This window comes from Dryas octopetala, chromosome 5 (assembly GCF_963921425.1).
Source record: "Dryas octopetala chromosome 5, drDryOcto1.1, whole genome shotgun sequence".
Taxonomy (NCBI): Eukaryota; Viridiplantae; Streptophyta; class Magnoliopsida; order Rosales; family Rosaceae; genus Dryas; species Dryas octopetala.
In genome coordinates this window covers 20,717,919-20,744,498 of record NC_141370.1, presented here as the reverse complement: position 1 = coordinate 20,744,498, position 26,580 = coordinate 20,717,919, and the positions used below count along the sequence as shown (strand labels likewise).

Sequence of the window (26,580 nt, the reverse complement as noted above, 5' to 3'; positions counted from 1 at the left end):
GAAGATGTAAAGCTTTCTTGAAACAATCAAATGAAAGCTAAATGAAACATCAGATACTAAGCTCCTAACATGAAATTTTCTCAATTATCGAACTCATCCGAGCAACAGAAATTCAGATGCCAACAAACAATACAAGAGCCCATGTGATAGTACAATACACGAAAAAATGCAACTCCCATTTCAACTCTGCTCTTCATCTCCAATGCCCTTTTCCGCTGCAATTTCTGCCATCAATTCATCAAACTTTTCAGACTTCTTCAGCAATATCTCGATCTGAGAAGCCAAAAAATTTAGTAGCCATCAATACCTACCTCTCTCAATTCTCAATGTGAAATAAAAATAAAAGTCACTATTACTAAGAGTAAAAGTACTAAAAACAGCACATTGCATTTACAAAACCATGCTTAAGACAAACCCATCCTGATGATATTTAGCACACACAAATCTATGAACTTATATTGCAGAAACAAGAGAAGTTAATAAAATAGAAAAGAACACCCAACTTGATTTCTTAGCAACAACAAATTTATGAGAAGGACCACATTCTGCAAGGCTCTACTTTGCATGCATTTTATATAAACCTTGGCATATTGCCATATTCAAATTCAATAACATTCTGTTAGCATTACCTTGGCTTTTTGGATGGGTCGTCCCCTCAAGTCATCCTTTATATCAACAGTTGAGGTCATGATCTCTGCAGTAACAGAAAATTAAAGTTAACAATAGTCAACAATTTTGTTTGGAATTCAAAAAAACAGATGGTGGCAAGGAACATACTCTTCTCAACAGCCAATCCATTGTTTTTCAAAATTTCTGCAATGGTAACGACAGTGGCAATGGCTGCAAAAATGCACATAATGCAGAATGAACACATCAATGACTGTTAAAATGCACACATCAATGTTCAAATTAATCAGGACAATGTGAAGCACGCGACAAAACCTTACTGATACCCTGTTGGAAAAAGCAGAAGCTTGTATGATCCATGAATATTGATATGTATGTTCCATAATACAAAAATATATCTTAGATTAATTGTTTCTGATTCATAGGTTATTTAAGGAATAACAGGATCTCTTCTGACAATGTTGAATCATGTTTTCCAAGAATAAATAACTAATAGAGCCATCATATGATTGCTGCAGTCATTGATCCCCAAAGAAATGAAAAGAAAAAGAGATTGTAAGAAAATAGACAAAGAAAAGGAGAAATTACCCATTCCAAGGGCAGAAAACTGGACTTCATTGTATTGCTGCATATACCTCTACAACACCAAACAAAATTTAAGAAATTAAAAAAACTCAAATTGAGAGAAAAAACAGGGAAAATCTAAAAATTCAAATTGAGAGAAAAAAAAAAAAAAACAGAGAAAGGCAGAAAGAAGAGAGAGTGTACCTTGGCGAGATTGACGTAGAAGAAAATGGGTTTCTTGGTGTTGGAGACTTGAATCCGGTTAGTCTTGTTGTATGAATCTCGAGAAGCACCCAAGTTCATGTTGTTCACGCCCTCAGTAATCTTTTCCATCGTATCCCAAAACCCTGACGTTCTCGCTGAGGCGAGGCTTCAACCAAAAGCTTAAAGACACCGAAAAATCCCTTAGGCAGTTGGGCCTGTGATTTGGTTTTAACTTTTAACAGCAAACTATGTTCTCCCTTTTAACCTTGGAAAATACAAAAACACACATGTGCACAACTGCACAAGTACAACCCTTTTACAATTGTTTATAATGGTCATCTTAATATTTATACTAAGTATTGAATTGATCTATTTTTTTTTAAGTATTGAATAAAACTACTTATTGCTTTAGAACTAACTATATTATTTTGATTTTAAAATCCAAATGAAGGCATACAATATTAAGCAAGAAACTGTCAAAAAAATAAATTATAAAGCAAGAAAACAGAAGAATTTTTTGAGAATTTTAAGCAAAAAGCCATTCAGATCACTTGGGCATTAATATATTAAACTGAGAATTTAGAACTTGGTTCATATCACAACCACAACATCAACAACATTCCCCATAATTTGTCTTCAATACAAAAAGATGGCAAAAGAAGAATACTCAATGAACAAGCTTCATACTTTGATCAGTACAAGACCCAAGTTAGTGATAGATCGCATCCTCCAAAACTGAAGCTCAGTAATGCTTCAACTACTTGTGTAGATCACCATTTGCCAGAAGAACTGTGAGGATCTTAGGCTGAGTAATATTCGAACCTATAGTTAGTCTTCAGCAACTATCTGCACCTTTATCTATTAATATGACTATCATATACCCTATGTAAATATGCCACCTTTAAGTACAAAAAATGTCAAAATGTTCTGCAAATCTATTCCCACCCACCAGCAACAACAGTTTCATAATTTCCTTCATAGCCATATGGAACAGCAGGAGCATATGAAAAAGCACTAGCAGCATAAGTGTCCCCAGAATAATCTCCATATCCATAACTGCTTGAACCAGAATAATTATCACGCCCTGATTGGTCATCCCTACGAAAGTCATAGCCACCAAACTTATTGCCACTATATCTTTGGCTCTGGCCATCCCCACCATAAGTCGATGATCCCTCAGCATATTCTTTCAGCCAACTTGGAACCTCCTGCTTTGATTCCTGCATTAAGTCAACTAGCGCCTTTGCAAGTGGTTGGTTCTTGTCACTGAAGAAGGCAGTTGCAAGACCAGAATTACCAGCACGGCCAGTCCGTCCAATCCTGTGAACATAGTCATCTATGCCTTTTGGCAGGTCAAAATTGATGACATGAGCAACATGAGGAATGTCCAAACCTCGAGAAGCAACATCTGTTGCCACCAATATGGGAGTGGCACCACACTTGAATGATTTCAAAGCTCGTTCCCTCTCCTGCATTTACAAGTCAAATATTATCGTAGGTACAGGAGGAGGAAACAAAAATTTAATAAAACTTAGAGTTCAAATTTAACTTAATAACAACTAAAATTTTGAGTTCAAATTTCATCCTGAAAAATAAAACTTAATAATAACGATCTCAAAAAGCACAAAAAGAATCCACTTAGAAAATCATAAAAAAAATAAAAGAAATCCATACAACTACAAGACCTCAGATTATAGCATACACACTGAAACTAATGAATAAAACGATCCATGAAATGGTGAACACCCAAAAAATTTTAAAATAACAATTTCAAAACATATAAATAAAGAAAAAAGACAATCTAACCATTTGCATTTTGTCACCATGTATAGCTATTGCAGAGAAACCACTAGAAGATAACCAGCGTTCTAAAGCATCTGCGCCCCTCTTGGTCTCCACAAACACCAAGGTTAAAGCAAGCTGAAACAAACAGCATTAAACCTTAGCATAAGATCAAAAATATATAAATATCTATATATATATATATATATATATACAAGAATGCTCTAAAACTAACCAGTTAGTAAGTTAATACAAAACTAACCACATGTTGGGCCCACTGCACAATGTAATTTCAAAATCCAAACGGTTTATTTTTTAGGCCATGTTTCAAAGATCATTCATGTAAAAAATCTTCAAAATCGGACGTCATTTAGCCATTTGATTATAATAACAACTATTTCTATGCTTTTATCGAAAATACTGATCGTCTATTTATTTGATTTCAATTAGATGATTACATGATTTTCGATTTAGTTGATTTTTTGCAATGATGATCTTTGAAGTATGACCTAAATAATTGATGGTTCGGATTATGAGATTAGTGATGTGGTGGGCCCAAAACATGGTTAGCTTTAAAGCACTCCTCTATATATAACTATGTAATTATTGAGAACTTATCTCCATCTAAATATAGCTGTGTCAATTCCAACCCAATGCTACAGATTACTGATTTCCATAGTTAAGGAATTCAAAATTTTCTATCATACCTTGCCATGAGTTCCATTTGCCCTTTGGGTATGAAGAAGATCCACCAAATGACTTCTTTTGTCCATATCCTGAACAAAGTCAACTTTCTGTGCAATAAGATCAGTGCTTGACCCTACTCTTCCAACAGCCAGAAATATGTAGTTTGAGAGGAAATCTGCAGCAAGCCTCTGCAAGAAACAGAACAGATGAATTCTAACATACATGTAAATGTTTAACAAAACCACAAATTAAATAAAAAACTAGGCACCAAAACTACAACAAGCCAGAGTATATTGAAGTGGAAATAGAGACCAACAAACCAGCCATCCAAAAACTAGGCAAGAATAAGCTTACTAAGAAAAATGAATTAAACATAAAAGACAGTAATCAGACTAACATATAAAGTCAAGAAAAAACTCATGTAGACAAAAAGGCACAGTATTCCAATAAGAGAAAATAATTATGTTCTAGGAATGGAAAGAAACATGATCTTATTAATAATCCACAAAAACACATTATAGGGCATTAACATTTAATTGACCCACCTGTATCTCATTTGGGAATGTTGCACTGAAAAGCAATGTTTGTCTTGCACCTGCACGAGGCATGTCCATTTGCTCAACAATCCTCCTTATCTGAGGCTCAAACCCCATGTCCAGCATCCTGTCAGCCTCATCTAGTGCCAAATATTTGATCATTCTAAGTGAGATTCGCGACCTCTCAATCATGTCCACCAAGCGCCCGGGAGTGGCAACTAGAATATCAACACCTCTCTCCAGATTACGTAACTGCAGAGTTGATGGTTACCAAGGAATCAGTACGAAAAAATTCAAGGTATTTGTTTCCTGTATGAAGGAATAGATGAAACTAATAGGCATACTTCAGTCAAAGGGAAGGGAAAATCAGAAAGGAAAAATGCACAAGGAAGAAACCATAAACTCATACTAAATTGACCTATCTGATTAACTTGCAAGATAGTGACGTAATGCAATCATACAATGAAGATAATGAATGACAATTACACAACACTACCTCCACCACTAAGGACAACAAAAAGTTCTAGATAAACATGAAACTAAAGTTTAACAAATTTTAATGCTCAAAATGTTAAAAATCTGGGATAGAGAATATTGCTTATATAAACAAAGAAGAGGCAATCAAACAGAAAACTAGACATAAGCTAGTAAAATAAGCTGGAAAAGAGCACAAACCTGCTGAGCAATTGGTGCCCCACCATAAGCAACAACAATCTTGACCCCACTTTGATGAGAGAACTTCTTAGCTTCATCATGTATCTACCCAGAAAAAATTAAACAAAAAAAAGAGCCCAAATCAAAACAAAATTAGCACACCACAAACCCATCAACACAATGACCACAAAAAAAAATAACACCAAAATGTGGCAAACACACCTGACCAGCCAACTCTCTGGTTGGAGACAAAATGAGCGCAGTGGGACACACAGCCCGAGCCCCACCACCACGAGTCTGCTGCGGCTTGGCCCAACCATTGTTCAAGACCCCCCGAATGATGGGAAAGCAAAACGCCACCGTTTTGCCGGACCCAGTTTGAGCACAAGCCATCAAGTCGCGGCCAGCCATCGCTATCGGAATCGCGTGGCGCTGAATAGGCGTGGGCTTGACGTACTTGCACCTCTTGATGTTGTTGTTCAAACACTCGCCCAAATCAATCTCCTGGAAGCTGTCCACCGGCGGCGGTATGTCGACGCCACTCGCCTCAACTGGGATGTCTTCGTAGGCATCGAAATTGATACCGCCATTGCTACCCTCTTCAGAAACTTGGAGTTGGTCGAATTTCTCGGCGACATCGTCAAATGGGTTTTGGTTTGGGGTTGGGTTTGGGTCTGATTGAGCCCAAAAACCACGGCTACGTCCTCGGCCGCCGCGACTTGGGCCGGTCCGACCGGCTTGCCTGGTATTACCAGTGTAGCTTGACCGGAAGCCGTACTGAGTTGACTCAGTCGAGTACCCATGTGGGTATGTGTTGGCACTGCTGTTCCTGAGATGTGGAGGGACGTAGTTGGGTTGAGGGTGGCGAGTTGGCCTGCGGGTTGACTCAGTGAGTGCGTCAGACCAAGACATTGCCATTGTAAATGTGTTTTCTTTAACAAAAGTGAAGCGTTTAAAAAGGACAGTGATGGTTGATATAATGGAGGAGAGGAAATGAAAGGGTGTGTGTTTTTATAAATGCAGAGCGAAATTGAGGTTTTAGGAGCTGTACGGACTGAGGTGGTGGTGGGTTGGCTCGAATATCAAAATGGTTTGCGTATTTGGTGAATGAGACCAAGAGAGAGAGTGAGATGATCAGGTGCAGTAATAAGCAGTATGTAGTAATTTCAACTCTCTCTTTCTCTTCCTCATAAAGCTGCAAAACCCTACAAACCTAGAGAGGAGGGTTTCCGAGGGGGCAGGAGATGTATGTGGGAGAGTGGAAAAGGCATAGTTTTTTGCACGATCGTTTGATGCGCGCGTGCATGAAACATGAAACGCCTGAGAATTTGTTTATTCCTTCCTGACGAAAATGTCCTCGTTTTTGTATTTTAATGTCGGAACGGTCCGTGTGGTGTGGCGTGGGGCTCTTCGGATGGATTATGCAAAGAGTTAATTACACTTATACCTCCTGAGTCATGAAGTTTATCGTCTTTTCACATACATTCCTTAAAATTTCAAATATTACACATACACTCTTTGAAGTTTCAAAACTGTTACATATAACTCCCTAAAAGAGAAAACAATAAATAAAAAATATATGTATTTGTATTGAGATTGGACCTTACACTTTGAATAATTTTATTAAACCATTTCACTTCTTAACATGCCTTTTTATATACTTTCTCATCATTTTTTTTGTCTCACTATAAGAGATTATATGCAATAATTTTAAAACTTCAAAGGGTATATATATAATTTTTAAAATTTTAGAGAATGTATATATAAAGATGATAAATTTTAGAGAATATAAGTATAATCAACTTGACTATAATAAGACAAAAAAAATTGTAGACCAATTTAGAAAAATAGTTAAAATAAATAGACCAATAATACATTTTACTCTTTTAACTTAACTTGGAAGAGACGTTGGGTGAGGGTTTGGTATCGAGAATAAAGTCTTAGGAAATAGGAGACGTAGGGTGAGGGTTTGGTATAGAGAATAAAGTCTAAAGAAATATCTTTCAGATTTGTGGGACCAGATCGTGATGTGGACTCTGCTTTGTGGGTGGCAGCTAAGGAATTGGAAACATGGGACTTTTTGGTGCCACACGCGCGATGAATGCGAGTGGGCTTCAGTTATCGAGAAGCCCGACGGCCTGGAGGGTATAATCGGAATTTGGGATATTTTATTGTCTTGTTGCGGCTAATGGCCTATGTATGATTATGTGGCGAATTGATGATGTGATTAATCCCTGTTGAATCATAGGCTCATAGGCTCAATATTCTCTTCTTTTGATATCTCCAAGGACCCATTATTTTAATTTTGATTTAACTTCTCCAATAAATAAGTTATAAGTAAACTACTTAAATCTCTTCACTTGGTAATTGGTATTATTCTTTTTCCAAGACTTTGGAGCATCCGAGCATATGGCTTTTAAAATGAGTAAAATTCAATCCTTCCATCTTTATTCTGACTACTTGGCAACATGATACCTCAGCAGCGTATTACTTTCAATAATTTAAGTAAAATTAGTGCTCAATGATGATGATACTCAAATCATCTATTCCTTCCATGGGCCATCTCACTCAAAAGGCACAACCACTCAACCAAGGTCCATCAGAATGTGTACATGCACCAAAACTCATTTGGGTTACAGCATATTTATACAAGATTCTGGGATGCACCAAAACTCATTTGGGAATCCTCATGTCTAATTCCATTAAGATGAATCAAGATTCAAGTCTATATCAATTATGAAGAATATATATACAAAGGAATTCACCACAACATTAACCTTCCAGTTAGTCACACATGACAGCATTGTACTCCCGCCATTTGAAGAGTAGAATTCATTCAATCTTCATTCATGCTACGGATTTTACAGGAGTAGAATTCTCTATCGGATTGTCCCATAGGCTTATATGGAGGCATATCGGTTTAGTCGCATGAGAATAACAAAGAGTTCTATTGAGTCAGTATACTGTCTGGTTAACAAACTTATTTTCCTCCTTAAGTCTGTTCAGCCATTTCAGTTCGAGTCAATAGATGCTTCTCTTCCTCCTCAAGTCTTTCCAACCATTTCAGTCCAAGATCACATCCGGCTTTCGCAGCAATCTGGAACCGGTCTCTTGCCATCTCTACGGGATCTGTTATTAGGCTTTCTGCATTCTTTCTTGCCTTTCTGGCCAAAGAACCCCTCTTTGAACGGGTCAGAGATTCTGGGATTTCAACACCTAAGACATTCGAATATGCCATCAAGAAGAGAAAATTCATTACAAAATTGGAAAAAGAAATAGAAATTGTGGTGGCAAGCAACCATTATTTCCATCTGAAGAATATCCAAATTTAAAATTGAAAATGGAAAGGAAGAGACTACGGCAGCCATGCTGCCTCCCCTGTGGTGGAACGCAAACAAGTAAAATATAGCCATAACACTTATTTGACCATTGGCCATGATATCTCTATTTAGTATTTAGAACCATTCTTTTTTTCCTCTTTCACAGCCATTAATTGTGTTAGAGCATCTATGAGTGCAGACCATGCCACATAAAATTGAGTAAGTGCGACCACAAATGTCATGTCAGTATCATGACTGTCTACTCTATGGATACAAAAAAATATTCAAGAAAAAGAAAAACTTTTGGCAAGAAATTAAGATAGTTATTATTCAGGAATCTTGAGGACTGTCATGCAATAAAATAAAAAGAAGTATGACTGAATGAACAGACCTTTAAGAAGAAGAGACCCATATGCTATAGCTGCACCAGCATGCCCCTGCATGAATTAAAAACAAGAACAGTTTAAAATGGTGCACTAGTTGTAAAAACAATGAGATCCAAGTATCTGATAAAACTTTTGCTGGTTCCTATCTTGCAAAATAAGTGCACCATAATGCTTGTACATCAGATGGAACGAGGTTATAAATCATAAAACTTAACACTCATCTTGCAAATAGAAGTCAGTGGCTGCTCAAGCCAAGATAATTTGAACATTTTAAGTTATTCATATAGCTAATGACAGAATAATTTATCAACTGAATCTAGGCCCATTTCAGAGATCACCAGTGTTGCCCAAGGAAAATCTACATTGTCAATGACTTGTTCTTAGTTAGTTTGCACCCGCATACACATCCCTCATTGATGTTCTCTTGCTGAAACTGGGTAGAGTGGAATAGGACTATAGGAGCTTCAATTACCTTATCTGATGCCCTATGGAAACACCATAACGCAGAGGCAATATCTTTCTTCACACATTCTCCTGTCAGATACACAGCACCCAGAAGGTAAAGAGCACCTGGATGCAACTAAAACATAGCAAGCTCCAGTCAGGCTTTGAAACACATTTTGGAAGCATTATAATTTGCATCTGCATTGTGAAAATGTACCTGGTCGACAGCCTTCTCCAGATAATGGAAAGCTTGTTGATCTGATTGGACATGTTCATTCTGACCGAAACCCAAGCCAGAAAACGTCACAAAGTAATGGTAAAAACATATAGAACATAAGTGACAAGGGGAGATGAAAAAAAATAAGACAAAAAAATCGGCAAAGCCCCAATATAAACCAAAGAATAGTGAGCTAGTAGGGGATAACTTAAGCAAAGGAGCAATTAAAATTCATAGGTTGGGAACATAAACCCATAAAACTAATATTCAGAAAGCTATATTAATCCATACTATTAAAATTCTCTACTTCACCTACAGATTGCTTGATCAGGGCAACAAGATATACAAATTGCTTAGAATTTATACCTCAACTCTAAGACGACAACCCAGTTCATATTGTGCATCCGGATCACCCATATTTGCCGCTTCAACTAACAAAGCAGCTCCTCTGTTATGCGAATATGGGAAGAGTATTAATTACATGACCTCTTTTTCCTTTTTTCATTTTTCAAATGCCGATAGGTGCCCCATGATACATTACAGAGTATCAATGTCGGGAATGCAGACCACCATCAGTGAAGTAACACAAAATAACGAAGAAATGAGTCAATTAAATTTTTTTAAGAAAGTACACTTACATAGCTTGGCATGCCCCAGGGACATGGTATTTCAAATGCAATTTGGACAACCAATATCTGGCATGGGTATTTGAGTTGTCAGCCTCCAGAGCCAGCTCAAAATTCTCTTTTGCTGTCTGGTGTTGGTTCAAATAACATAAAGAAAAAAATAAACAAACATTGTTAGATCAGAAAATAGCTCATTATCCCAATTTCATTAACAAAAATAGCTCATTATCCCAAGTTAAATAAGCCAAATACTTGTGTTAAGCTCGGAAAAATAAATATGTTACTCCATTTTCTGTCCTCCTCAAAACCCATATGCCCAAATTATCAATTTGGTGTCCCTTTCTTTCCTACATTTTCTCAGAAAACAAACACAGTACACAGCAACTATAAAGAGTCATACATACCCTTAATAGAGGGATGAGGCGGCGATCATTGAGCTCGCAGTAATCGATGACTCTGTCAACTTCCTTCAAAGCACTCCACCCTTTGGCAATCAACTCCATGGCCTTCTTGTTCCTGCTATGCATCTCCCTCTGAAAACCAAAGAAACAAAAATAAAATTATGTAAATATGAATGATATTCAGAGGAAGGTAGTTTGGGAAAGTGGAAAATATGTGCTGACCCGTTGATTGAATTGAGTAAGTCCATTGGCAGGTCTCAAGCTGAGCTTTCTGAAGAGCTGCCTCTGCAACATCTGTGTGTGAGATAGAGAGACAGAGACGGAGCAACTGGAGCAAGTCCGTGGGATATGGATCTTGACCCGGAAAGAATAGTAAAAGCCTAAAAGGAGCGGCTTGATCCGTTTAACCTTTGGCATATACATTTGGATCATGGACCTCATATCGTGGCCCATGGCCCGTAAGTAACCTCAGCTATTGCACAATGATTGAAAAGATCTATTAATTCCTAATTATAGAGTTTGTTTAAAAAAAAAAAAAGTTCATATTTGGATATAAATCATATTTAGTGGTAAAAAATAATAATATTTTAATAATAGAAAAATGAATGACTCGTCAACACTCAATATCAAAAAATGATTATATGCCATACAGATGATATAGGATAAATTTCCTCCAAATATAATCAAATTTAAAACATCAATAATGTGATCTTCTGCGAATTTATTATTGAGCTTTTTTACATCTAATATCTACACACACCCATTATCTAAAGATCCAATTATCATAATACTATATATATAAGTTGCCATGTCCGCATTGGTAACATGGATGCATAAACAAATAAAAGATCCTTAGGCTCTCTGTCCAAAAAATAAATATAGCACCAATTTTAATTTTTCCTCTCTATTTTCATTAAGCAAATTGTATGAACTATATGATTTAGACTAATATATAATTATATTTCTAATATGCTTTGTAAATACTAAAGGTGATGTAATTAACACTTCAATCTTAGCTTTACACACTCCAAATTAATATAATATAGTTTTAATACACTCATTCATGCTACGAGGAATATAATGAGAAAAAAAAAACTTATTTATTTATATTATATTGATGTGGCATCATATATGTAAAAGAAAGGTTTATGACATTAAAATTTAAGATTAATTTTACTCTCTCATATATGTGATGCTACGTCATTGTAATCATGATAACACAATTTTAAACACAAAATTTGGACTTTATTTTAGATATGAACACAAAATCGAAAAAAAAAAAAATTCCAAAGAGAACTCTATTTCTTGCACGCTACGCTATGAAAAACACGATGAATCTACTTAAATAATGAAAAGTCATCAATCCACCTCCTCAGATCATTGACCATGACCACTCATAAGAAATGGGCGGGAAGTCCAACAAATATTATACCAACTCGAATTCGACACTTGGCATATTTCGAAGTTTGAACTCATCATCCTCCTTCTACTTTGACAATGCAAAAAGGCACGTGTGTTGTTAATGTTGAATAATTATTATTTCTGTAATTTGCTTGCTTTCCTTTTGTGCCTTTTGGCCGAGAGTCGTAAGGCAATGTCCAAGATTGTGTTTTGTCTACCAAAGGGTAGTCACAAACTCACAAGTCACAATCTATCCAGCTAAGAAAGAAAGAAAAAATGATGAATCCTAAATATCTGAATTATGGAATAACCAAATTATCAATCAGAATAATATGTAAGATGCCAATTACTATTTCAATTTTGTATAACTAACACACATGTAGAACATAACATGACACAATTATTTATTGATTATAAATAAATAAAATTTCAACATTATTATAAAAATATATGAATTTTAAATATCACTTATCTTTTTATCAAAAAATAAAAAATAGTTAAATTACGTTTCAATCATTTGGGCAAAGTTGATAGTTTCACTAAAAATTATATAATTTCAATTGTATCAATTTTATCTTTATAGTTTTATAATCGTTACAATTTGAAAACATAATTTTAAATCTCTTGATTTGGTCAACGAAAATAATTTGTATTATGCACGATTCAAGATAATTTAGATAATAATGATGAAGCTAAACCACCTAAAGATTTGATATAGCGTCACTAGTGTGGTTTACATGTTATTTTTGTTTAACAATTGATGAAATTAAATATGTGTCCTTGAATTGTAACTATTAAGAAGTGATAGGGGCAAAATTATAATAATTAAAACTATAAGTGCCTTCGTAAAAGTTGACCCAAACTTTTAAGGCCGAAATGAAATTTGGCCATAAAAAATGCCACTTGTTCTTATTTAATAAAAGTCAATGCATTTCTGACAGAATATTGATTGTGAGGTTGGCTTGGGAAAAAAGAAAAAAGAAAATAAAAGAAATCTCTGAGACGCATATCCGTCATTGGCTTAAACACCCGCCCAATAACTCAATAGCACAACGCGGTTAAGCTGAAACTTGGATGTTGGTTTGGGATTAGGCAAACGTTGCGTTTGAAAATAATAAAAAACAAACTCAAAAAACTTAAAAAAAAAAAAAACGAAGCAGAAATGGGAGCGGTGAAGAACATCTGGAACGCCATGGAAGTAGCCGAGGAAGCTTCAGATTGCTCCACCTCTCAGATCCCTTCTTCTTCTCTATCTGTCGACCCTTCGCTCCCTCTACCTCATATAACCCCACTCATAATGTTCGTTTCCTTTAGCTCATTTTCTGTTGTTCTCTTTCTTTTTTCTTAATCCGATTTGAAATTTTTGTTTGGTAGATGAGAAATTGTGGGAAACGAGATTGGAGCTTGAATTTGAGATTTTCATTTTACATTAACATGAAAACAGGATTCCAATTTATCGTTTTCTTTATCGTTTTTATTGTTTTATTGGCAATCAAACGAGCTCGGATTTTTTTACAATTCATTTCTTATTTATTTTATACGTATCTGTCATGTAATTTGGTTCGCAGAGAGCTTTGCAAGGATCTGTTTAAGGAATGGTCAAATTTGGACGATTCCCACTTCTCTGTCGAGACAGTTTCTGGTGGCATCACAAACCTCTGTGAGTGTTTCTTTTTCTTGTTATTGTAATTGGTTTTTATAAGCTAAAAGGAATTATGGGTTGGCAACAAAATTTCGATTTCCTTATTATTCATATAATTTTTGTGAGTATTCTAACTGTAGCCTAAAACATGCAGTGCTGAAGGTGACTGTGAAAGAAGAGAATGGAAATAATGTTTCGGTAACAGTCCGGTTATATGGGCCTAACACCGACTATGTTATCAATCGTGAACGCGAATTGCAGGTAATTTCTCATTCCCTTTTCTTTTCAAGTTCTGCTTATTTTCTCATCATAGGAAAATTTGATTTGTATACTTCTTTGTGTACTTGGATTATGCCCCCTTAGCATTTTTTCTTGAACTTATCACAAAAATGGTGTGTTTCTTTTGATGTATATGATATGTCTTTCCAACTATACTGATTGTCCATCTTAATCTAGTTTGCCTTTTCTTTTACATTCTTGATGACGTTTTACTTGTGTACATCACTTTCTAATTGCTCACTGCGTATTGTGTTCAGGCAATCAAATACCTCTCAGTTGCAGGATTTGGTGCAAAATTGCTTGGAGTTTTTGGGAATGGGATGGTGCAATCATTTATCAATGCCCGGACATTAGTCCCATCAGGTAACTGGTGATGATAGGTATTATACACAAGAAGTACCAAGGGGGCGCTAACATGTACACAAGAATTATACATAGGTTGGAAACTGAAAACAAGCAAGAAAATAAAATAAACAATAGAAAGAGTTTTCAGTTTTATATGACCATTAAAAAACAGATGGACTAATTGACCGCTTAACTCCACCACTGAAATTTCTACCCTTCAAAAGTTCTTGTCATATTTTTTGATAATTTGGTCAACTCTATATTAATCAAAGCCTCATTTCCCAAATAAATGTTCTTGAAGGCATTTGCTTCAATTGAAACTGGTATACAAACTTAGAGACAGAAGGTCATTTTCATTGAAAGAAATCATATGCATTTTCAGGGTTCTTGGTGAACTGAATCCGTCTATTGACATGATTTTAACTTCTTCCCATCTCGGCAGACATGAGAAAGCCAAAGCTGGCTGCCGAAATTGCCAAGCAACTATGCAGATTCCATCAAGTGGAAATTCCAGGTTGTAAGGAACCGCAGCTGTGGAATGACATGATCAAGTTCTTTGAGAAAGGTTTTTTCTTAATTGATCAGCTTCCTGTACTTTATGTTCTACATCTCTTGTTTGCTAGATTGATGTTAAGTAATTGGAAGTGGCCTGATTTTCGTTGACAAGTTGACATTTCCATATTAGTTTTTAAAATCAGTTCATATTCGTAATTTTTCTCATAATTGAGTCGCGTCCTTGTTGCAGCCTCTGCTCTTGAATTTGACGACAGTGAGAAGCAGAAAATGTATAAGACTATTTCATTTAGTGAAGTTCACAATGAAATTGTTGAGCTGAAGGTAGCCTCCACTATCATGTTTACTTGTTTTTCCTTGTTGCTAGCTATTCTTTTAACCAGCTTCGGAAGTATCTTAATGATGATCTATCTAGAAATTGGTGTAACAATGATCTGTGGAAGGCAAATCCAACATGTTCTAACAATGATATGTTGATGAAAGATAAAGGAATTGTCTATTTATATATACTAAAAAGTTTGCTGGTTTTCAGTTGTCCTTTGCTAATTTTGTGTTGAGTATGTTGTGTGGTTAATGAACTTGATTCCTATTTACATAGATGTCTCTCATGATAATGGAACAGGAATTGACTGGCCTTTTTAATGCTCCAGTGGTTTTTGCTCACAATGACTTGCTTTCTGGAAATATAATGGTTAATGAGGAAGAAGGTATTCCACTATGTAAACTTCTTTTCATCCTCTCTTATTGTTGATTACATTACCTTATATTTTATGTTAAAGAGTCTTCGGAATTCAACCCTTCTGACATGCTTCCGACTGCTATTGCTTTTGGATGTTCAAGGTGATGCCCCAAAATAGAATGATATGTGTGTGATGTTGGTTTTGGCTCTTACTTACATTGCTTTTCTGATGAGTATGCAGAAAAACTCTACTTCATTGATTTTGAGTATGGATCATACAATTATAGAGGCTTTGACATTGGGAATCATTTCAATGAATATGCAGGCTATGAATGTGACTTCAGCTTGTATGTTTTCTATTTTCTTGTTCTATTTTCCTTCATTTTCTTTTATTTTATACTATGGAGGTTGCATGGGATTACCTTTGACTGTTGAACATGGTCCAAATTCAGATACCCAAATAAGGATGAACAATACCATTTCTTCAGGCATTATTTACAACCTGACAATCCACATGAGGTATGTGTAAAGGTTGGCAGAGTCATTGCATGACAGCTTGAAAGATTTAGTATTAGGCATGCATAAATGGGTTTCAAATTTAAAAATTTAGTTCTAACTGAAAGACATTTCCCATTATGACATTCTTTTGATTGTTAGAATAAGAATCAGCTACATCTTTAGCTGACATCTGACATGTAGGTTATCTGTGAAAATCAATGAATAGGTGGTCGTTGTTTGTCAAAGTACTTTTTCTCAAATCCATATTGATATTATTGGTGATATCTATTCAAGTTTGTAAAACTTTAAAATTATAGGGGTTCTCTTTTATTGTTATTTTCATATTTTCTGTATCAACAGGTATCTGACAAAGATCTTGAAGCTCTCTATGTTGAGGCAAATACATATAAGTTAGCTTCGAACTTGTATTGGGCATTATGGGGAGCAATCCAGGTATCCTGTTTCTCTAATTCTTCTTCTGCTCTGGAACCATCCAATTTATTATTAAATCTATTTTGTTCAATCATGTGTAGGCAAAGATTTCTCCGATCAATTTTGATTATCTTGGTTATTTCTTCCTGCGATACAATGAATACAAAAAGCAGAAGGAAGGGTGCTTCTCGTTGGCAAGATCATACCTTGCACAAACCCAGACAGGGTAAAACATGTATGCTTTAAAGCATAAGCAGGGCGTCTGTACGTTTCAAATTTGTAGGGAGAGCAATTCTTTTTTCTTTTTCCCTCCCAAGTTGGGTAATCTTGTGAAATATTCTTTTGTAGCCATTTATCACATGAAAATGAAAATGAAAATGAAAACGAACATGAACAGATACTAGATAATTGGCATTTAGGGGTTCCCCGAAGCATTGTAATGCAAGAAACGTTTGTATTTCATCTGTTTGTAATATTTTTGTATTTGACATTCATGTACAACAGTCTTGTGGACTTCTTGTTTAAATTTGTTGAATTATAACTCTCTGACCATTCTCAGAGAGAGAGAGAGGTGGGCCAGATTTCTCAAAATGGGTCCTACCAGACAATGGCTGCATGTTATATGGGTATTTAGTATCGTGAATTCATAACACTTTTGGTGTTGTATGAGAAAATTATTATGCCTGCACAGCCAATCAGATGCCAATAAAATATATAACAGAAAAGACTCTTAACATAGGCAAAACAATTTTGCACGTGGAAACTAACATCTGTGTATCATCATATAGATATTTGTAACAAAAGGAGTCCACCAAAACAAACATCCTGAGTCCTGACCAGTGACCACCTATCACATTTCATGGTACACGAGAACCTATACCAATGGACTTCGGAATCCCTGTCATCCCACAAGGCGAAAATTTGGCTTTCTACGTTACATATATAGTCCATCGAATTCGCAAAATTTCCCATAACATATAGGCCAAAGAGTACACCTTTGATTTTGATACAATTTACAGTTTCTAAGCTTGAAGAACCTGGCAGTGAACTATGTGACTTTTCAGGCGGTTCCTGCCAGCAAGGCTTGACCACAGATTTGTGACCAAAGTCCTGAACTGCCCTTTACCTGCTATAGTTTCCCACAGATATTCAGCACTTGCTCCACTACCATCACTGGATTTTGAAACATCAACCAGTGAAATGCTCATGTTGTTCCGGATGATGCAAAGTTTACCATTAAGGGCAACAAGGGAAGCTGCCTCCAAAGCCCTAGAGTTACCCAAATGCATCTTACTGTCGATATGCTTGCTCCAAGAATCAGTAGCTTTATCATAAACTCTGAGTTTGCAGCCATCCTTGCACTCCAAAGCATAGAGATGCCCATTTAAAGAAGCACTTGGATTCCTCCAGCCTGCAACCATTCCGTTGTACACGGAGTACCAGCTGTCATTTTCTGGTTGGTAGACCTCACTCAGAACTTGTCGATGTGACCCTAGCCCCTTCAAGAACCATTTGCCTTCATAAACAACCCCAATGAAGGGCACCATTGCAGTGCTCATATCTGAAATGAAGGACCATCTATTCTTGTTGGGATCATAGACTTCAGCTGATCTCAAGGACCGATGCACCCCCTCATTCTCCCCACCAGCAACATACAGGCAGTTATTTATAACACATGAGCCAAAAAAATGCCGCCGCCGAAGCATATCTGGGGCACGATGCCATTTATTGGTCCTGGCACTATAAAAAATGACTCGTCTCATTGATCCCTTTAGCGGGTCTTTTCCTCCAAACAAATAGAGATGACAGCCACTGAGTACAGCACAACCAAACCCAAGGGCTTCAGAATATTCCTTCGGGACAGGAGGAAGGGTTTGCCAGAGCTGGTATGTGGGGTCAAAGGCATGCCAAGAGATTTTCCCATCTCGATCTCTCTTAATTAAATATATCCATTCTTCTGCAATGCCAAGGCTTTTACGGAGGGAGTAAAAGAAGTTACCAGCTAAAAGACGGTACCATCTTTTGCAAACTAGGCGGAGCTTACGATGTTCAACTCTTGGGACACGGATTAGGCAAGCAATAGCAAGATCATCTGGTAGTCCAGGAAGCAGAGGGGATTGATTACGGCTACTGTCACCACGTGCAGGCTTACTCCTAGTTGGATGGATGGATGGTTTAATGTCAGGTTGAAGACAGAGCTTTGCCCCAGGGACGTACTTTTTTGCTCCGGCAACACTTTTAAGGCCAGCATCTACTCTACATAAACATGCCGTTGTATCAACCTGCAAAGACAAAGAATAGTTAAAAGAAAATCAATCTGGCTAGTTTCCTCTGGAAATACAGCAAGTCAACATGATGCATTATGTAAGCACAGTCACAGTTGCCCTGGTCTTGTGGTAAGTCATTACCAGCAGGGAGCAGGTGACATGGATAATTTTCTATCATTAATTATAATTTGTGGAGACAATTAGCACATGGGAATATACAAATACTTTTCCATATGCAAAAATAACTATTTATCATTGTTAGTCTAAGATCATGAATGGGGAAAAATTACGAAATAAAACAAGTTTGCAGCCAATTTAAAAGGGATACAAAACTCATGCACATGCTTGTGTCAAGATTCAAATAAGTTACCAAACAGAATGTTACGACAGTCAAGAAGATCAAGCCTAAAAATGAGAAGTACATATTCGTACTTATCCCATCTGTTAAAGAAAAGGGAAGAAATCGGAGAAATGCATATTTTGAATTTAGCAAGAAGCCAAAATTTACATTTACTTGCAAAGGTTCCAAAAAGTAGGAAGATTGTCCTTGTTGCAATCTTGATTTCCAAATACTCCTCATTTAGTGTTCTCTTTACCTCTTACACACCAGGCAGGGCATGCAAGATGTTTGCATGACTAAAGAAATTCAGAATGCAATTGGAAATTAGGACCAATTCGGCATGCTTTTTCTTTCTCAAAGACTCCATTTGAACTCACGACAATAGAACTTTATAATATACGATGTCCATGCCAATAAAAATTTCCATCAACATTTACAAACAAACAACATTCTCCCTGGATTCCAGGAGAGCTGTCATTGGGGAACTTTATCCACCATCAATTGACTTTATAGAGAACTTAGCCATAGATGCTTAGAAGTAAAAACTGCATTTTCCAACCCAAAAAAAAAAAAAAATGGGGCCTTATGTAGCTCTCACCAATCTTTCCTCTTCTTGAGAAAATAAGCAAAAATTGAATTCGTGAAACATTTATAACGCACACAAGACCTGAGAACCAAACAATTCGAGAATCTAAGAGTGAAAAAAAGAATGAAACCAGATGACATCATATTTCCATTACCTAAAACAGAAATGATATGAAGCAAAACATGAAAAATAGCATAAAAATTTGACAAAGAAATTTACCAATGGAGGTTGTATCATCCTGTGACTCCTGTCCATCTTTTCTTTCTTTATATAGGGACTTGCCAAGACCAGATTTACCACATAAACTCCCCCCTCAAAAATCAAAATACATATCATTCAATCATAATGACCAACTTTGAACATAAAGGGCTCAACTACTTTACTCATCATAGACCAACTATCGTTATCGGTACCTAACCAACGTTCAACTTCAAAATATTACCCAAATCTGGAAGTTCTCTCTAAAAAGAATCTTTGATTGATTCTCTTAACAAATGACATCAAGATCTCCCAAATCCACCTCCAATAGTTAAAAAGCCATCTGGAAAGAACTCATAGTTGACCCAAAACCAGCTTAAGAATCACAAGCTGTAACCATTGCAGACACAGCCCATGAACCAGAGTCAACCCCAGTTGGAAACAGCAACACAAACCCAACAGCGTTCACCTCATTATCTCCAAAACCCATCCAGAATCAAAAACCCACATTGAAAAGCCTTAGAAGATCACACGCCAAGGCATCCATAGAGAATAATCAGATACTGAAAAATCTTATCTTTTCGAGCAAAAAGATGAAAAGAAAGAAACCCCAAAACCACCAAAATGCGAGACAGCACAAGACTAGGAGGGAGCAAAGAGAGCACTGAAGGAAGAGATGGATACCCTTTTCACCATTAATCTTCAGTGGAGTTTAGGGCCCATTTTGCACCTCAACGGCACAACCTACCAAGCACAAGAGTGTGTTCAAGAAGAGAGAGAGAGAGAGAGAGAGAGAGAGAAGAAAAAGCAAACCTAAACCATTAAAATGTCATGGAAAGAGAGGGGGGGTTCGAATGGTGACACTTGGGTGGTTGTTTCGTGAAAGAAATTGAAGGAACAATTCACAACCAAGGGAGGCAAAGATTGGAAGTTAGCTGTTGTCTGAGACTTGAAGAAGAGAGAGAGAGAGAGAGAGAGAGAGAGAGAGAGAGAGAGAGAGAGAGAGAGAGAGAGATGAAATGTGAGGGTTGAAAAGGTCAATAGCTCATATTGAGGTTTAATTTTAAAGTGTTTTTTATTTGGTTGCACTGTAATCCCAAGAATATAGACAAAGATTCAAAAATAAAATATGATGGGCCCACAGCTTCACAAACCCCACCAAATGCCAAATGCCAAATGCTGTATTAACTATACAAGATTTTCTACTATGTGTTGTGTTGAACTTGACCCACCACAACATACTATCATTTGCCTCCTACTCCACAAAGGGTATTTTGGTCATTATCCCTTATAAAAAAAGCTAGGGTCCTCCCATAATTAATATTCTAATATTAGTCATTGCTTGCTGATGATCATAATGGGCCATGATGGTAGATCTTCTTATAACCAGCTTATTAAAGTTGTGATTGGATTATGATAACCAGCTTATTCAATTTAGTATACATATTTTATTATGTTTATTTTGGGTGAATGATGGATTGCGTACAAATTTCTCAGTCTTTTTTTTAATTATTTATTTATTTAGGTGGGGGTGTAAGAAAATTGGGTTTTGAAGTCAATTGCACTTATTGTCCTGTCAGTAAATTCTGAGAACTTCTTTATTTTCTTTTAACAGTGAAAATTATGGTTAAAATTTTATATGGCGAAGACTTTTTAATATTGACTCCGGTGATAAAAATAGAAAAAGAGTAGCAACACTTGTCTTTGTGATGAAATACTTGTCAAAATTTCGAAATCACAGTCTTTCAAACAATTCTAGAAGGGATGTGCGCCTAAAAGTCATCCTACCCAATGGTCCTAAGTTCCTAACCATTTGTCTAAACTTTTTTGGCCGGTTGTTAACTTGTTATTATACTGAAAAACAAGATCATTAGCTCAGATTCTTTTTGTTTTCTACTTATTTAGTACCATGCTTGGGAATAATTCAAACCATGAAGGAGGTTACTTTAAAAAGTCCCACTAACCAATCTTTCTTTCACAAGTTGCAAAAGTTTTAGGATTAATAGATGGCCAAGTATATTATTGCATTAATTAGTCCCATTTTATTGTTAGTCTCTCACCATCCTCTGATGGGCAATAATTAGACTTTTCAATTTTTTTTTTATTGGTGTCTATCTGAACTGCTTGACCTGCAATGCAGATTGCATAGCTTCAGAAGGAAAAAAGAACCAACAATTTTCACTTCACTGCATAAAACCCAATGAAATTGAAGACTGAGACACCCTCTTCCTGGTAGAGAAATATCTGTATGTGAATGGATAGATGTTGTTTGGACATGTGACTAAGTTTGTTCATTTCATATTTAACTTATTCATGGGATTGAAATCAAACAAGTCCTGCTCACGTAATAAGGCCATGTGGGTACCCTGAAAACGGCTGCATGACTAATTCAATCTTATCGTTTTCAAGAAAAGTCATCCATCTTTTGCTTTCATTCAATCTGGTGTTAGAAAAACAATAAGTTCACGATAAACAAGTCCATTCACATTAGCAGTTCACAATTATCGGGTTTATAAATTTATAATCACTACTTTCTGCTCCATATCCTATCCCACAAAAGATGGTATATCTTTTGGGAGTTTCACCATCTTTCTTGCACAGTATAAGGCTATAAGCTATAAGTTTTCTTTTGGAATTTCAGTGTGCTATCATAATGTGATGCAAACTCACCAATTATTCTGAGCACTAAGTCGGGAATGATCAGACTACTTTTCCTTTTTGAGGGGGATGGATGTTGAAAGATATGGCCTTCCCAACTTGGGGGACAAGGCATGGTTGAGTTCTTTGTGGGGTTTAAGAAAGTCATAGGATGTGGGGTTCACATGCATTTACTTTCTTTCTAACACACACTTTGCACACATTCCATTGGTATTCCACAAAAAACCAGAAAAGCCCTGGACATCAGAAATATGCTTACCTAGGGTAAAATTATTATCTCTTACCTTTGGGAAAAATTAGGTGCCACATCAGTTCTAGCAGACACAAGCAAAGCAATGACTACTGCATGTGAAGAGGTTCAAGACCTAGTATAAATTATAGTTATAGCTACTGATGATTAAAAACCTGGTTCTTTTTAGAACAAAAAGGATCACATGCCAGCTCAATTTGTAACCCATGATAATGATTATGCATGCATTAGTTTACGATGGAATGGAGCATGCTTGCCTATATGATCTCGCAATACAATAACCTTAAAATAAAAATGAAAAATGAAAAACCAATCCAGCAAATTTTTGTTCATTTAGTTTGATGTCGTATGTGCCCATCCTTTACTTCTCTCCAAAAGTGGAAAATTTTTATGAATATTCATGACAACTTATCTGGATTCATATTCTTTGTTAATTTACTGTTTTTTCTAGCAATGTCACCCAGATACATTGTACAAACCCACAAAGGATTATTATCTGTAGAAGCGGCTGGCATAGAATGCAAGCTCACATTAGGGTTCCTTAGTCTGGCTGTCATGTTCATGGATGTCCACAGAGAAACAGAGAAACACAAAGCCAAGATCGGATTAGTAAACTATATCCAGAAGAAGGGAAAAAAGAGCCTATTAAGTTTGGAAGTCTGGCCTGTAAGTTTAGGTGGATTCTTCAAACAAAGATGAAAATATATAGAAACTATGGAGCAATCATAGCTCATTTACAATGGGAAAATAAAAGAAAAGATATAACAGGTAATTTAACCAGAAAAGAAACATAAACTTTGGAACTCAATCTTATAATGCCAATGAATTCAGAAACTCTTCGTCAGTGAAAAAGATGGACTCGTACCAGAACCAAAGAGCATCATTTCTATCGAAAAGATTCACCATGCCCATTTTCTGAGTCGCTGACTGGCCAATTCAGGTCATACAAAACTACATCCTAACCAGTCCACTTCAAGTTATAAAGAAACTCTGTGGATGTACCATCAGGTGTATCATCAAAATAAGGTTCATGTAAAAATAAAAGCTGACTGATTGAAAGACAATAAACGGTGTCGTCAACAGGACCAGTCTGGCAAAATATGGCATGGAAAGCATCAGAAAAAATTTCAATCTTCTACTGATGTGACTAACAACCATGGTTGAGTTAGAAGCTCTTGATCTAGGTCAGTATTGTTTCTCAAATAAATCTGAGGAGGCATAATCTGTACGCAGCACATCATGTTGTTGCCTAAATATCCCGATTATAATGTATGGACATATAACCATGCATGCCATAAAGAGCGTGAACTGCAGCAATATGAAGAGTAATTAGACAGCTGCCACAAGTAATATACTGTACACATACAAGGAATGGCAAAATCAAAAGGAATTTTTGGGATGTACCAGAAGAGGAAGGGTCAAGAAACTCCATACTGGCCACAAAGCAAAGCAGAACCTGCCAAAAAAGCAGAAGTCAACAAGTCAGAAGCAGCAATCCCAAAGATACCACCTGATGAATGTGAAATGGAATTGTATTATGGTTCCTCTTACAAGCAAAAGGAGATGACGCCAAGTAGTGTTACGAATGGGAGAGCAGATATGCTTGTTAATTCCCATTTTTCATCAAATCTCCTGACACTCCATGCTGACATACTTGTATAACAGAATATGATAACATTCACAACCACGCCCACCATCCCAAGGTATAAAGGCAATCTACAAGATATAGAAAAGAGATAAGAATGCCAACTTTAAAATGTTGATGCTCTCGATTAACTAACACACTATCTAATTCTTGAGCAACTAAATGTATGCATGCAAAGCCTATCTTCAAACCGGTACAATTAGGCTTGTCATACACATTATCCAAAACTTAAGCAAACCTATGGATGAATGACTTGACCATAATTTTAAATTAAAATAGTAATTAAACTGAAAAAAAAAATGGAAATTAAAGGAAGAGAGGACATTTTTCAACATGTTTCCTAAATAGTTTTCATTTCTAGAATGACAAACATTACAGCAAAAAGAATTTTAAACTCTATCAAAATGTGTATAAGAAACCGGGCAACTCAATAGAAATATGTACCACCACACATCCATGAGTATGGTGTCTAGATCATTCCCCAACTACCCAAGAATTTACCAAGTCATACTAATTATATTAGTCCTATAGAAAATCTTAACATATAGTAATGAAACAGTAGCATTTAGCATATATTTATATGACAGAAAGATAATTTCTTATATCAAATGAACAAACAAAATAATCAGAAATGAAAATTCAAAACATTCAAGCTAAATTTATACCTTCTGATTCTGTCATCATGCCACAAGAGATGTATCAAGTTGGACTTCCTATCACCATAGTATACAATGAATGCCGCTGAGGCAAGCCAAAGAACATTCTCCACAATCTCAATCCGTGACCAAACTCTCGGATTTGGTGGCGACGAACTGTGCAGCATAGAGCACGCATCATCCTCAAGATCATCGCCACTCGATGCATAACCCTGGCTATGCCTCTGTCTCATATGCCCACCCCCAACCGGTGTACCAACAGGTGTACCACCCGACATGGTAGTGACTAACAATATACTGACTAAACCAACTACAAGAATCTCAAGCCGCAGAATCTGACAAGACCTCTCCAATTGCTAAATACACTGGCAAAATTCAATTCTACAAAGAATCTAGTAAATATTGTACTCTTCTACTGCTCCTACCCTCCAATCAATATCAACCAGCAATGTGTTTTCAATACCTATAACAATCTTTGGAAATTGAATACAAAAAATGTGGTATAAAGAGAATGCACTACAGGTCGTCAATCACCCTATATCCAATATCACCTAAAATGAAACAAGTCCACGTCTTTATCAAAGCAACGAATACCAAAGAACCAATAAATCTTGACAATCCTAAGAACCCCAATCAGAAATCCAAATTCCCGCAATACCATCTCGAATTTGAATATATAAAAAGAAAAAAAGTGAATCAAAGACCCAAAGAAGAATTTCAGAACAAACCCATCTGGAGCCCAAGTCCCAAATACTCCCTCCACGAAGAACGAATGCTTTAGATTCTTGAAACCCACTTTGTGAATTCAACCTCTCGTCGAAACCCACACGGCAATTTCATCGGTTTCTCCGAATCCAGACATCAATCCCAAGCAGGAGTCCTGGACTCCTAGTAGAAAAAGCAAAGCTGTAAACTAACGGAACTCAAGAAGGGGCATTTAAGTCTTTTGGTTGACTCTGTCTCTGTGTCTGTGTGAGGAGCGTGTATACTAATATATTTGTTTACTGTTTAGCTGGGGAGAGGGAAGGAGGGATCTTATAACGGAAAATGTTTGGATAAAAATTTATAACAGGGCAACTATGGATTTGATATGATTCGTTTCGTACACGTTTGAAGAATGTTTAGGGAAAGAAGGAACCTTCTATATTTTTATAATAATTTTTATTTTTTGTAATTTTCCTTCCTTTAATTTTGTTGTGACAGGTGTCCTTCTATTTTTGTTTTTATTTTTAATTTACTCTTGAGTCTTGATGCTGAGGGTATGATATGATGTTTGAAAACTTGGAAAGGAATGATTGGCCAAGACCAGAAAAGTCCAGCTTCTTTCATTCTCAGTTGACTTCTCTAGAAGAAGTAATGCGGTGGCTTTTGTTTTTTGTTCTTGCTGCTTTGCCTTTGCCTGCTTGGAAAGCAAGCATTTGTTTTGGGGTTTTACTGGGGCATTGCTTGCTAAGCACTGTTGGGAGTTTTGCGGATGAGTTTTCCATCCAACTCAAGCCACCAAAGAAAAAGGAGGGAATGTTGCTGTTTTCTTAAGTAGAATTTCCTATCTTACTTTAGTGGGCACTAAAAGGGTTGTTGTGGATATGAGCCACACATAGTATTTCTGTTGTTGTGTTGGGTCATGCCCATCTGGAACCAGCCAACCTGGGATGTTAAGAGTTAATGCCCTCCCACTTAGTACAAGGCTGGATTTTATTTAATTACAATGGTCAATGGGGACCCAATTACGGATTTAGGGTG

General features: G+C 36.4%; 6 protein-coding genes across 6 annotated transcripts; 1 reads left to right on the top strand and 5 right to left on the bottom strand.

Moving 5' to 3' along the window:
* Positions 1 to 94: 94 nt before the first annotated feature.
* On the bottom strand, positions 95 to 1,600 carry LOC147285588 (uncharacterized protein At2g34160-like). The gene is made up of 5 exons (XM_086243100.1): positions 1,396 to 1,600; positions 1,216 to 1,264; positions 778 to 840; positions 630 to 694; positions 95 to 273 (listed from the first exon to the last, which is right to left on the bottom strand). The coding sequence occupies exons 1-5, from the start codon at positions 1,522 to 1,524 to the stop codon at positions 181 to 183; spliced, it is 399 nt and encodes a 132-aa protein (XP_086099226.1). The 5' UTR covers positions 1,525 to 1,600; the 3' UTR covers positions 95 to 180.
* A 359-nt stretch (positions 1,601 to 1,959) lies between these two features.
* Positions 1,960 to 6,253, bottom strand: LOC147285587 (DEAD-box ATP-dependent RNA helicase 52B-like). Its single transcript, XM_086243098.1, has 6 exons — positions 5,277 to 6,253; positions 5,076 to 5,159; positions 4,410 to 4,652; positions 3,885 to 4,052; positions 3,202 to 3,315; positions 1,960 to 2,864 (listed from the first exon to the last, which is right to left on the bottom strand). The coding sequence occupies exons 1-6, from the start codon at positions 5,970 to 5,972 to the stop codon at positions 2,331 to 2,333; spliced, it is 1,839 nt and encodes a 612-aa protein (XP_086099224.1). The 5' UTR covers positions 5,973 to 6,253; the 3' UTR covers positions 1,960 to 2,330.
* Positions 6,254 to 7,480: 1,227 nt separating this feature from the next.
* Positions 7,481 to 10,825, bottom strand: LOC147285586 (binding protein). Its single transcript, XM_086244471.1, has 8 exons — positions 10,671 to 10,825; positions 10,452 to 10,580; positions 10,060 to 10,175; positions 9,788 to 9,869; positions 9,422 to 9,481; positions 9,233 to 9,340; positions 8,766 to 8,811; positions 7,481 to 8,270 (listed from the first exon to the last, which is right to left on the bottom strand). The coding sequence occupies exons 1-8, from the start codon at positions 10,740 to 10,742 to the stop codon at positions 8,047 to 8,049; spliced, it is 837 nt and encodes a 278-aa protein (XP_086100597.1). The 5' UTR covers positions 10,743 to 10,825; the 3' UTR covers positions 7,481 to 8,046.
* Positions 10,826 to 12,889: 2,064 nt separating this feature from the next.
* On the top strand, positions 12,890 to 16,750 carry EMB1187 (Protein kinase superfamily protein). Its single transcript, XM_086244218.1, has 11 exons — positions 12,890 to 13,148; positions 13,418 to 13,509; positions 13,646 to 13,752; positions 14,028 to 14,133; positions 14,558 to 14,680; positions 14,861 to 14,952; positions 15,251 to 15,335; positions 15,549 to 15,654; positions 15,760 to 15,826; positions 16,166 to 16,258; positions 16,339 to 16,750. Exons 1-11 carry the CDS (start codon positions 13,012 to 13,014, stop codon positions 16,465 to 16,467), a joined length of 1,137 nt encoding a protein of 378 aa, XP_086100344.1. The 5' UTR covers positions 12,890 to 13,011; the 3' UTR covers positions 16,468 to 16,750.
* A 250-nt stretch (positions 16,751 to 17,000) lies between these two features.
* LOC147285584 (F-box/kelch-repeat protein At1g55270-like) lies at positions 17,001 to 20,574 on the bottom strand. The gene is made up of 2 exons (XM_086245459.1): positions 19,650 to 20,574; positions 17,001 to 18,519 (listed from the first exon to the last, which is right to left on the bottom strand). Exons 1-2 carry the CDS (start codon positions 19,764 to 19,766, stop codon positions 17,260 to 17,262), a joined length of 1,377 nt encoding a protein of 458 aa, XP_086101585.1. The 5' UTR covers positions 19,767 to 20,574; the 3' UTR covers positions 17,001 to 17,259.
* Positions 20,575 to 23,194: 2,620 nt separating this feature from the next.
* Positions 23,195 to 25,919, bottom strand: LOC147285583 (testis- and ovary-specific PAZ domain protein). Its single transcript, XM_086244836.1, has 4 exons — positions 24,847 to 25,919; positions 24,088 to 24,252; positions 23,941 to 23,992; positions 23,195 to 23,844 (listed from the first exon to the last, which is right to left on the bottom strand). Exons 1-4 carry the CDS (start codon positions 25,113 to 25,115, stop codon positions 23,722 to 23,724), a joined length of 609 nt encoding a protein of 202 aa, XP_086100962.1. The 5' UTR covers positions 25,116 to 25,919; the 3' UTR covers positions 23,195 to 23,721.
* Positions 25,920 to 26,580: the final 661 nt, after the last annotated feature.

Bases quoted from the DNA above. Each gene is read 5' to 3' on its own strand.
- LOC147285588 (XM_086243100.1), bottom strand. From the start codon at position 1,524: ATGGAAAAGATTACTGAGGGCGTGAACAACATGAACTTGGGTGCTTCT. The intron at 1,265-1,395 runs GTACACTCTCTC...TTGGTGTTGTAG, and splicing joins TCTACGTCAATCTCGCCAAG to AGGTATATGCAGCAATACAA. The intron at 274-629 runs GTAATGCTAACA...TTGGCTTCTCAG, and splicing joins GACCCATCCAAAAAGCCAAG to ATCGAGATATTGCTGAAGAA.
- LOC147285587 (XM_086243098.1), bottom strand. From the start codon at position 5,972: ATGGCAATGTCTTGGTCTGACGCACTCACTGAGTCAACCCGCAGGCCA. The intron at 5,160-5,276 runs GTGTGTTTGCCA...TTTTCTGGGTAG, and splicing joins CCAGAGAGTTGGCTGGTCAG to ATACATGATGAAGCTAAGAA. The intron at 2,865-3,201 runs GTTAGATTGTCT...TTGTAAATGCAG, and splicing joins ATGGTGACAAAATGCAAATG to GAGAGGGAACGAGCTTTGAA.
- LOC147285586 (XM_086244471.1), bottom strand. From the start codon at position 10,742: ATGTTGCAGAGGCAGCTCTTCAGAAAGCTCAGCTTGAGACCTGCCAAT. The intron at 10,581-10,670 runs GTCAGCACATAT...TTTGGTTTTCAG, and splicing joins TTACTCAATTCAATCAACGG to AGGGAGATGCATAGCAGGAA. The intron at 8,271-8,765 runs GTCTGTTCATTC...CGAATGTCTTAG, and splicing joins TGGGTCTCTTCTTCTTAAAG to GTGTTGAAATCCCAGAATCT.
- EMB1187 (XM_086244218.1), top strand. From the start codon at position 13,012: ATGGGAGCGGTGAAGAACATCTGGAACGCCATGGAAGTAGCCGAGGAA. The intron at 13,510-13,645 runs GTGAGTGTTTCT...TAAAACATGCAG, and splicing joins TGGTGGCATCACAAACCTCT to TGCTGAAGGTGACTGTGAAA. The intron at 15,336-15,548 runs GTATTCCACTAT...ATGAGTATGCAG, and splicing joins AATGGTTAATGAGGAAGAAG to AAAAACTCTACTTCATTGAT.
- LOC147285584 (XM_086245459.1), bottom strand. From the start codon at position 19,766: ATGATATGTATTTTGATTTTTGAGGGGGGAGTTTATGTGGTAAATCTG. The intron at 18,520-19,649 runs GTAAATTTCTTT...TTGTCTTTGCAG, and splicing joins GGATGATACAACCTCCATTG to GTTGATACAACGGCATGTTT.
- LOC147285583 (XM_086244836.1), bottom strand. From the start codon at position 25,115: ATGTCGGGTGGTACACCTGTTGGTACACCGGTTGGGGGTGGGCATATG. The intron at 23,993-24,087 runs GTAAGAGGAACC...CTTTTTTGGCAG, and splicing joins GGCGTCATCTCCTTTTGCTT to GTTCTGCTTTGCTTTGTGGC. The intron at 23,845-23,940 runs GTACATCCCAAA...ATATTGCTGCAG, and splicing joins TCTTGACCCTTCCTCTTCTG to TTCACGCTCTTTATGGCATG.